Source organism: Papilio machaon, chromosome 6 (assembly GCF_912999745.1).
Source record: "Papilio machaon chromosome 6, ilPapMach1.1, whole genome shotgun sequence".
Classification (NCBI taxonomy): Eukaryota; Metazoa; Arthropoda; class Insecta; order Lepidoptera; family Papilionidae; genus Papilio; species Papilio machaon.
This window is the reverse complement of record NC_059991.1, coordinates 6,845,046-6,856,396: the sequence shown is the minus strand read 5'-3', so window position 1 is coordinate 6,856,396 and position 11,351 is coordinate 6,845,046. Positions and strand designations below refer to the sequence as shown.

At 33.8% G+C, this 11,351-nt stretch overlaps 1 protein-coding gene across 3 annotated transcripts; it reads right to left on the bottom strand.

The window, feature by feature from the left end:
- Positions 1-1,091: 1,091 nt before the first annotated feature.
- LOC106714742 (poly [ADP-ribose] polymerase) lies at positions 1,092-11,114 on the bottom strand. 3 transcript variants are annotated; one of them, XM_045678485.1, is made up of 21 exons: positions 10,897-11,114; positions 10,508-10,680; positions 10,018-10,162; positions 9,570-9,688; positions 9,233-9,414; positions 8,831-9,044; positions 8,502-8,607; positions 8,235-8,421; positions 7,524-7,743; positions 7,019-7,123; positions 6,750-6,855; positions 6,315-6,477; positions 5,319-5,475; positions 4,938-5,102; positions 4,668-4,804; positions 4,362-4,498; positions 3,889-4,055; positions 2,292-2,412; positions 2,016-2,175; positions 1,700-1,876; positions 1,092-1,351 (listed from the first exon to the last, which is right to left on the bottom strand). In XM_045678485.1, exons 2-21 carry the CDS (start codon positions 10,616-10,618, stop codon positions 1,279-1,281), a joined length of 2,952 nt encoding a protein of 983 aa, XP_045534441.1. In that variant the 5' UTR covers positions 10,619-10,680; positions 10,897-11,114; the 3' UTR covers positions 1,092-1,278. The 3 variants fall into 3 exon arrangements, with proteins under 3 accessions (XP_045534441.1, XP_045534440.1, XP_045534442.1); XM_045678484.1 differs by having other exon boundaries at positions 10,905-11,114; XM_045678486.1 differs by having other exon boundaries at positions 10,974-11,114.
- Between the last annotated feature and the right edge of the window lie 237 nt (positions 11,115-11,351).

Sequence of the window (11,351 nt, the reverse complement as noted above, 5' to 3'; positions counted from 1 at the left end):
ATAGTGATTTTTCACGGAAAAATCAATCGCTGTAAGCGCTTAATTCCAATGTTAAAATGTTACTTAATTTTCAGTGTTACCAGATTGTTTTTTTTTTCCAGAGATTTTTAACAGTGTTGCACAATGATGTTTTAACTTTGTACCAATTCACACACTTCAGAAAAATTGATAATTGTTGATTCGGTTTCCAAAAAATATATATGTTATATTTTCACTTTAAAATAGATATATGATTTCGGCATTCGATTGACAATTTTAATTTGAAAATAGGAATAATTGCTGATATTTAAGGTCTCAATAGCCCAAAGAATATATAAATAGACGATTAGAGGGTCTAGCGTGAAAATTCGAGAGAGAATACACAGTCATCGAAAAAAGAGTTTCGAGAGACAAATCTCATACAAATTTTAATATCGTTACGAAAACGCATATCTCAAATATTTGAGATAGACCCTCTGAACCTCGAATGTGTTATGTTCACGCGGCGGTGTGATAGTGAAAAATTAATCGGAGCGTTCGGGACATCCCACACTACTTTTATAATTGCTGCTATAATTTTATAGATGTATGACATCAATGACCTTGTAGCCTAACCAGAAATATAGCATCATTGTCACTATGGCGCTACGGTCTCCATTGATATTGCAACATTTAGCGTCATTTCATTTAAGTATCATTTTATAGGATTGCAATTTTGTTAGTTTCAGATGTATAATTACACAAAACCAAATTCGCGTGTTTTATTTTCTTGAGTTTACCCCAAATAAACACAGTTTGTTTAATAAAATTCAATGTGGTAACGTCGTTTTATATTATTTTAATCTTTCAAAACCAAAAAACACAAACAGATATACAATTAATAAGGATCGAAATGGGAGTGTAGATGATTTGATCGGGTCTTGCAATTCTCAAACAACTTAGGGATTTTATGTTATAATAACCAAGGATTCGGATTAGAGGATCAACTCAAATAAAAATACTTTTTGTTATAAAAAGATTTTAATAAATACAATAAACATCATTATAATCACATAATCAACACGTAAACAAAGTGGCAATTATAATATACCGGTATTAAAACATTAATGGAATATTTCAAACAAAATAATTCTCGCAATACGCCATTAGGTTGTTTAAACACAAGCAATTCAAACATAACAGTATCGTATCTCGCTTAATATTAAAAGACACATTAAAAATAGGAATCAGACAAATGTCATTAAATGGCTAATATAAACGTAAATAAAATAAGTCGACATCCAGAATTGCGACTGGGAACTAGAACTTGTAGTTGAACTTAACCTGCAGCACATACTTGGCTTTGACTTGAGCCACGTCGTACACAATGAACCTGGTTTTCGTGCTAAGGAAATTATACACCAATAACATATAAGTACAATATAGCATAACTTAATAGACAAAATCATTTAAGTAGACATTTCTAGAACCAAGCAAAAAGTTAACGATATTTCTTTATTTTATAAATATGACATTATAGTTTTCAGAGTTACTAGCGGCTCTTAACTTAATGAGAGTCGCTGCGCACAATTAAAGGTGTAGCTTAAAAGGACTCGAAACTGATAACTGTACGATAAAATAACTTGCTTCATATTAATTTTATCTATGGTCTTCGCTTTATGCCACCATATTAGTTGGATTTGGCATTATAAAAAATGTTTATCATAAAAAAAAAGGATACTCGTTATAGAGCAGCGCAGTGTTCTGTTCAGCGGACACAGGCGGGCCGAGCGGGACGAGAGTACCGTCAGGCAGAGTGCGAGCGCGCGCCGGGTCTGGCTGGGTACGTCCCACACCCCACGTCGCGTGTTTGCCACTCGGCAACTTCGTTATGTACTCCGCCTGGTGACACTTCTTCCTGTAATACACAATTTATTCTATACTTAACATTTATAAGGTAAAATTTTTTATTGATTTAAGACTAGAAGAAATGGAAGGACATTTCCTATGTAATTATTTTTTCATACAACATTCAAACAAATGTAGCTATAACTTACATATCACCGAGTGCGACTTCACAAAGCATAATAATACCAAGAGGATTAGCTTTGTTGGTGCAGCAGTAGTTCGCGGACTTGGACACCATGTCCGCGAAGTAAATACCTTTGCCGAACATATAGCCCGTCACCGGCGCCTCGGGCGGAGCTATGCGGAGACCTGCACAGAAAAAAAAATCGGTGAGATTAACAACCATTTAACTGAAAATATTAATTGTTAAAGTTGTATAAAGAGTTTGGTAATATATCTTTTTTTAAATGAAATACATAACTGACCCTGTGATAGAATTCCGGCAAAGTTGGTGACACGAGAGCCGTGCCACAGGAGCCTTCGGTTGTGGAGCTTCTTGAATGGCTTGAAGCGTTTCTCTTCACCATCGCGAATTACTTTGAATGCCTTGGAATAAATTAAAACATAGTTATGACTTTATTCTGCTATCTTTAATTTCTATATAACATTAAATAAAGAAGAACACAATAAATGGAAGGCTGATGTGCGTCCATAATTCTATTCCATAAAGAGTGTAGTACTATTTCCATACAAATTTCAAATATGTGTGGCTTGTGGCGTGGTGGATTTGTCAGCACAAAAATATTTTAAAAAGATATACAAACGGCCTCAACAGGCAGCATGAGAACTACTCCCACAGCTGCCCTGGAGGCCCTACTGGATTTAACACCCCTACCCTTTTACATACAGCAAATAGCTACACTAACGGCGCTTAGACTGCGTACGTTAAATCTGTGGAGGAAGTGTAATACCCCGCATACGTCAGTGTTGGATACGCTCATAGCAGAAGTACCAATTACCGACGCAAAACAGGACTTAATTCCGAAGCAGTTCATCTTCGACAAGAAATATAAAATACAATTGCAAGAGCACGGTCCCACAAATCAAGGGAACCAGAAAGAGCTTAAGATCTACACAGATGGATCCAAAACTGATCAAGGAACAGGTGTAGGTGTTTTCTCAGAGGACCTTAACATCAAAATATATAAACCGTTAGGCACACATAACTCAATTTTCCAAGCTGAATGCATGGGAATAATTGAGGCAGCACAGGCCATAGCTGTTAGGAAAGCCGCAGGCGAGAATATACGCATACTAACCGACAGCATGGCAGTACTACAGGCACTAAACAACATCACAGTTAATTCGGGCCTCATTTATGAATGCCATCTCAAACTTAATGCAGCAGGGACATCTAATAACATTATCCTCCAATGGATTAAAGGACACAGTGGTTCGAGGAATGATGTAGCCCGCCGAGGGTCAGATAGCAGAGCTATCGGCCCAGAGCCCATCGTTCCCCTACCAGCAAGTTATCTAAGATCACAGGTCGCAACAAGGAGTCACGCACAACACTGCACCTCCTGGGACAAAATCGATACATGCAGGCAGTCAAAAGAAGCCCTACCAAGGATTAACAGGAGGGTAACTAGGAGGTTGCTTCAATTAAACAAGGCACAACTACGGACAGTTGTGGCTGCCATCACTGGACATGGCAATTTTAATAAACATTTGTTTAATACAGGTATTACGGACAGCCCCCTATGCAGAGCGTGCATGGGTGACGAAGAAACAGCATCCCACGTGATACTGCACTGCCCAGCAGTGCAAGAGTACAGGGTAAAACATCTCGGATCGCCGAGAACACTCCCAGAGATCAGCGACAACATCAAAGGGTTGCTGGGATTCTTTGGAGAGTTGGGTTGGCTAGAGTGAATCCAGGTCCTGCTCACACGCAAAATACACGCCAGCCGTGGAATTGTAGAAATTGAGCCCTTACAACTAACTAACTAACTAAGATATACAAACATGTATTTTTCTCCAGCAAAATATATATGAACAAATACATAAGTAATAACTTACAGACTCAATATCCAAGGTGTATGAGGAATGTGTTTCTGCATGTGTATTCCTCATGTATTCCAAAATGAGCTCATACTCAGGTGATTTGACATCCAGTGGAGAGATTTCAGTCTTTAATTTTATGTAGTGTGTTTCTATTGGACTTACTGATTTGTCATCATCATCCTCTGAAAAACAAAAATTATTATATTAATATGTGAGGCGAAAACTGTATCCCTTTTTAAGGAAATCGCGGCGAGCTGATGAAGTGAAACTTGACACATAAGGTTCTTATGACAGTTTTTTGACATTGACAGCAGATGTTTATAAGTTTTTAGGGTTACCAGTGAGCAAAAATAAACTAACTTCTTTGGAATGTTGTCCATGTTGCAACTCCAAGCTATTGATTTGCAACTTATGACCTGAGTTCAAATTTAAAATCTTTGATTATAACTTATGGTCGAATTTCAAAATTAAATGTATTAAAAACATACCACTCTTGAGTAAATTGTAAGCGATTTCAATTTCTAGGAGATTATCCAACATTTCAGTTTTAGACTTAATAGCTTCAGCGTTGTTCAACAATGGTGGATTGTCAGTGCCGAAGTTGTGAGGCACTAATGTATAGAACCTATAACAAAATAATATTTTACATCAAAGCCTTGACAAGCATTAAACAAAAATGGGTATAACCGTAAACTTCAATTGTTGTCTCTGTTCTTTCAAAGATAATATAAGGGATGACAATATGTTTTTAAAAGTGTTTAAACAATGAAAACCCATAGTAAGGATATATTTACCTGTTGGTTGCGTCCACAATTTTATTTTCATTAGCTTTACCCTCATTGAGATACTTCAGCAGCTCGGATAATACATTATATCCAGATTTGATTTGTTTCTTCGATAGTTTTCCTAAAGGCATTTTGTCTGTATCAAGCTGGAGAAAAAAATTAATAGAGTAGATATATTTCATATTGTCCTGGTTATATTTGAGGTTATCAATTACAAACATATAATTATTTCCTTGCATCCGTCACAATTGATATCTATATATGATCAGTTTAACTTACTTCAAATTCCATAAGAGTCTGCTTCATGATGTTAATATCAAATATGTGCATGATAAGTTTTTGCACAGGGACGGGTAACTTGCATTTCACAGTGTCAACTACAAGCGCAGCTGAAGTTTGCTCATCTCCATAGTCCATGTCGATGGGGAAGTATGCACCAGGCATCTGCATGTAGAAATATGGATTGGAAAAAAGTAGTAACAAAAAGATCTAATAATTCTCTCTAACTATTCAAAGACAAATCTCATGACACTTCAATCTTTAAAATCGGTAAAAACAAATTCAATTGGAAATATCAAAGTTATTGGAATGACTAACATAATTTGTTTTAATGCTTTTATCGAATGAGTTAAAGTAACATAAAAATTTAAATTAAGATACCTTCATAAAATGATCTCTAGCATCCCAAGGGTTTTGTGTTCTTTCCATATACAGTCCTTCAAATTTGTTAATAGCGTCCAAGAGTGAAGAACAATTTTCCACCTTGTTCCCACCAATGGGTGTACCGATTCTACCCCATGACCTGAATAGCCAATACCTGAAATCCAATAAGAAAAATATAATCAAAGACTTTAAAAGTTAACAAAGAAAACATTAGTTTATTTGTTCCCCATAAATTCAACAAGTTCTGAAGCTCTTCTATAGTCCGGTCGCGGAGCAGGAAGAATTTCGTACAATGACCTCTTTACCTACTGACAGAGGTTACAAACATTTTTGTATTTAGTGCGGTTTACATGAATTATTTGAAGGAGAAAGAAAAATTACCAACTTATAAAATATAGTTATTATTATTATATAAATCATTTATTTAGATTTAATAATACAAGTAATAAAAATCTAGACAAGTATCTAATAATAAAAAATCAAAAATCAGAATCCGATTCCTCTGTTTCGGAGTAACTGTTACTTTGCTCTATTGTTCAATTTCGAGTAGTGAAGAATTCATTTGTATAATATTTTAAAACCAAAAAGTAACTATCGGAAAGCCGGCAATAAAATAGATGATGTTGCCTGCACTTTCGTCTTTCAAATATTCGTTTCGATTGTTCATTTCGAACTATCCAATAATTAACCTTTTCGGTAATCCTTCTAACGGAGCCCATAAAATTTTTATTATGCAAACAAACAAACTAAAAGTTTACAATCCCTGAGGACGGCGGCCTTTGTTTCTGTGCGAGCGAGACTAATTGTATTTACGCGGGAGTGACAAAGACAGGTAATGCGAGTTCAATGTACGAAATTCTTCGTGCTCCGCGACCGGACTATATTATTGAATAACTTAAAGGCACATTCAATCGTTAATTAGTTACTAAGAGACTGTAAACAGTAATAAAAATCTATGCAAACTTAGTTATAGTTTTCTGAGTTAATACATACTTTTTCTTATTATCAGCTTCAAGGACTTGTAATTTATAGTATGAGTTCTTCTGTTCAACAACATCAGTCTTGCTGAGTACAATGGTGTATTTAGTGCCGTCACCATCTTTGTACACATGGGCTACGTCTTCCAAGCCTGAGTCAGGATCAACAGCGGTACCGCCTGAAACATTATTTTATATGAAGTGTTGGCAGATAATTTGACCAGCGAAACATTTGTCAGTTTTGTAAGTTAAGAAATTAATATCTTTATTTTTTATTAATCAGGTCTGGTAATGTTGGTCTGTGTCTGTGTGCTTTACATATTTTATACAGTATCTTAAGATGGCCTAATAAATAACAAGTAAGAAATAGAGTTGTTTTGTGGTAAAAATATGTGATTTCGTTTAAAAAATAATAAAAAGAAATATAAAGCATAAAGTGATTCCTAAGTACCTTTGACTTTCAGTTTAGTGATTCCAGATTTGGACTTAACATATTGACTTCCCGATTTTTGTATTGACTTTCCATCTAGTACATCTTGCGGTATCCGCTTACTTGGCTGTTTTAATATACAAGAACGAACAGTTGAAAAAAAAAGATAAAATCACGCAAAAATCACATTTTCAAATACACAAGATTTTGTATATTTTATAAATAATATGATTACAAGTATTTCACTGAAAAAAAGTAATATAAAAATAAACACTATACTAAAAACTTACGTCAGTTCCCCAATCAGCGATATTATTTTCTCTTATCAGTCTTAGGGTGTCCAAGATTGTACCTTCTTTAGGGTCAATCAAATCAAGGAATGTTTCTTCAACTACCTGCAAATAAAATCACTTATTACTTGTTTTTTTAATTGAATAAAACAAATTTAAATAAACAATACAGTTGGACCTGGATTAGCGAGAGTCCAAGGGACAGCAATATTTTTCTCGCTTATAAAGGTTATCCGACGGGCCCAAACAATGACTCTCCTTTATAGAGGTTTCTCGTCTCTCCAGGTTAAAATGTAGTTCAGTTTTTATAGTGTTAGTAACATTTCAATTCATTCAGTGTCAAGCGGGTACACTTTCACAAAATATGGTAGTGGCACAAAGCATTTACCATTTATGAGAGAATAATCAAACAAAAAAATCGGATATTACCATTTTACATACTTATGTAGAAAAAAGTTACAGCATTTATAGAGGACGTCCATAGACACACCATTAGATATTTTACCTCAATATCTTTTTCACGTAGTTCCTCCATTTTGGCGGACATTTTCTTTACTTCATTTTTAGAGGACACAGCAGCCGCCGTGGTGTCCGTTATCTTGGATACAACGAGACCTCCAAGCTTCAGTATACGGTTCTTGACTTCTTCTTTTGATGATTTGAATTTACCCAACAAGAAAAATTGTAGATTCTTTAAAGGAGCAATTGGTTTTGGTTTCGAAATGCTGTGGAAATTATTAGAAGTAATAAAGTGAGCAATTGAGATATATTATGTGTATGTAGTATTAGTTTTAACAGTAAGTTAACAGATGCCATACAATAATATATATAATACTAGCTTTTACCCGCGACTCCGTCCGCGCGGAATAAAAAAAAAAAAGAAAAAGAAAACGGGGTAAAAATTGTCCTATGTCCGTTTCCTGGTTCTAAGCTACTTGCCCACCAATTTTCAGTCAAATCGAATCAGCCGTTCTTGAGTTATAAATAGTGTAACTAACACGACTTTCTTTTATATATATAGATATAAGAACGGCTGAATCGATTTGACTGAAAATTGTTGGGCAGGTAGCTTAGAACCAGGAAACGGACATAGGATAATTTTTACCCCGTTTTCTATTTTTTATTCCGCGCGGACGGAGTCGCGGGAAAAAGCTAGTAGATTATGTAAAAATGTTAAGATATTAAGTTATTATATATAAAGAGTAAAAACACTAACTCCATTGGCTCTTCCTTTTTAACTATCGTAGGAGGAGGTGGAGGTTCACTTTCAAATATACGTGTTGTCACTTTAGGTTTGTATTTTGCGAAAGCGGAATGTTTTTTGTATTCTGGTGGCACCACCATTTTCTTTTTCTTTGGATCCTTCGATTTGTACATGCATTTCGTCCATTCGTTCATGTCTCCTGGAAAAAAAAATGAAACATCGAAACCGATTTTCCCAACGACTAGAGATTTTTTGAAATTTTCAGTATAAGATAATTACCTGTACATTTGTAGTAGAAAGTGTCGAGTACTAATTGGCCCTGCTTGCATTCAGGACAAGGCTCAGGTACACCAAATGCCATGCAGTCGGCTAAATGATTCAGGCACTGGAAGCAATACATTAATTTCTTCAAAAAAAATATACAAAATATAATAAAATACAGTCAAATCTAATTAAATGATATCAAATGGCTAGTATTATACAGTTATATTTAACAATATTCTTTACATATAATTCGGCCAGGAATATGGATCTATGGCTAACCAATGTCTTTTTTTTTACAACACCCTATTAAGTTGTTTTTACTGTTTATGAATATTAAGTTATACCTCATCACGTCCTGTGAGTACATCTTGATCATTAGCTTGTAGAAGTTCATGCAGCTCATTCTTAGTAAATTGACTCAAAGCGTCTTTTGACTTGTCATATAGCTTGCTCTGTTTCACAAGCTGCTTTTTAAGCTCAGCTTCTGCTTTCACATCTTCTTCTTCTTTGGGTTCTTTTTTTATCTTCTTTATGGGCACCTCATCACCTTCAGAACTCCTTTAATAGAACATGCTATTTGCTAATCATTATATCTGAATTTATTACAGGGTTTTTATGGTGTTTTTTATGTTTTTCATGTTATAACAAAATAAAAATACTGTATAATAATTTATATAGCAAGCTAAAACATGCAGGCTTTTTTGGTATTCTAATGTTGTATAAATAACATTAATGAATAAAATTACCTGATTTCTTGTTTAACAATATTTTGATCCTCTTTTTTGAGTGATTTAAAACCTGGCAGTTCTTCTCCACCTCCAAGAAAATTTAATTCAACCTTTTTTTCTGCAAAACATTTAACATGGTGCCACAACGGATGATCCCCATACTTTGGATCATAATCAATTTTGGCAACTCTGATTTCATCCTAAAAATCATATAAATCATGTTACTTTAAGTAAATAAGCAGCTGAGATTATCATCACACATACAAAATTATTTTAACAAAAAATTAGATATCTGTAGTTAGTCCCCAAGGCTTTTTCTTCTTCGAGAAGTAAAAACTTTTTTTAAAAACCTCACCTTACATATTTTAATATCACAGTGTCTACAAGTAGCTCTACTTGATTTAGAATATTCTACAGTATATGGCATGGCTCCATTCTTTTTGTTTTTGCCTCTTTTAGTACCCTTGTCTTCACCTAAAAGGAAAATTTTAACCAATGAACAATAGTTAATTTTTAAAACCACTTAATTGAACACAAACTAGTTAACAAATATACATCTCTTCAAATCAGATTAAATATTCATCACAATGAAATTGCCATAGTAATCCAAATGTTAATCTTCCTTTCAGTTAAACATAAAAATTGCCAGGGAATTTTTATTGTTAATTACAAGACCAAAGATTAATTTTAGCAACTAAAAATAGCTTGTAATAGTGATTATTTATCAAAAAATATGAACAAATTATAAACACAGCTGTCTTTTGTTCAAATAATGAGATAATTTAAATAAACAAAAGAGATACCACTAATTTTTTTCTTGATTGCTTCTTGATCTTCATGTTTGATTTTGTTAAAGTTAGCAATCTCACTTATAGCTGTAGGGGGTTTCTTTGAAAATAAACAGTCCAAATGGTGCCAATTAGGTTGTTTGCCATCAAAAAATGGAGACTGGAAATAATGATATGTTTATAAGCTTATAGTTCAAAGACTTAAACTAAATCGAGTATGTTACACAAGAATAATTAGTGACAACACTTGTAGTATGAAAGTTAATTAAACTTAAGAATTACATCAATACATGTTGATAAAGTACTTTTATAAACAATGACAAAGTTTCAATGTAAGAAGGATGTAGGACTCTATCGAAAATTGTCCATGATTTTAAACTGGAATTTAAAAGAACTCCATTATTACATGTAAATATAAATTAAGAAAAAAAACAAAGTTCAAACGAAACAACAGCCACATCCATAAACAATGGATAAAATAATATAATATTGGTTATATACCAACCTGCACCATCAAAGCAATTCGTAATGTTCCCTGATCTATTGTATTCTTACATAATTTGCACGACGCTCTAGAAGATTTGGCGTATTCAACACTGTACGGTAAATCCGTCATTTTGTTTTTATTATTATCTACTATCTATCAATATGGTGTAATCAATGAATAACCGCGATATCCTACAACATACACAAAGCCACATAATACACAAAAATCGAAAATAAAAGAAAATGGAAAAATACAGGAAGAGAAAGGTAATGTTTTTAATATTCAATATTAAGATATACGAAATAAAATCTTGTGTAATAACAATGTATAGTTTGAAAACAAAACCGAAAACGACGGTTATATTTTAGCATCGTATTCAAACAAATTCTTTTGATGGTACTACTAACTGTCCTACCGCAACTTTGCTTTGTCGGCTTGTATCTTTAAGGAATAATTTTGTACCCCAAAATATGAAAATAGGTACTCATTTAAAAATGTTTTCGTAAACTTTCCACTTTTCTTCCTTTACTTCTTCAACAATCTTTTTATAATAAATGTTTAATATCGCCGCATGACAGATGACATTGACAAGAGCGTTGTTAATTTGATTTCGTTATGATCGATTGATGCAAAATTCTCACTCCTGTAATATAAGGGTTTACAGAAAATGAAAAGACCTTTTAAAAATAAATTATATTATCAAGTAGCTTTTACCCTCGACACCCTCCGCGCGGAGTAAAAAAATGTACACAAGATAAAAAACGTTCCTATGTCCGTCTCCTAGTTCTAAGCTACCTCCCCATCAATTTTCAGCTAAATCAGTTCGACTGATCTTGAGTTATAAATAGTGTAACTAACACGA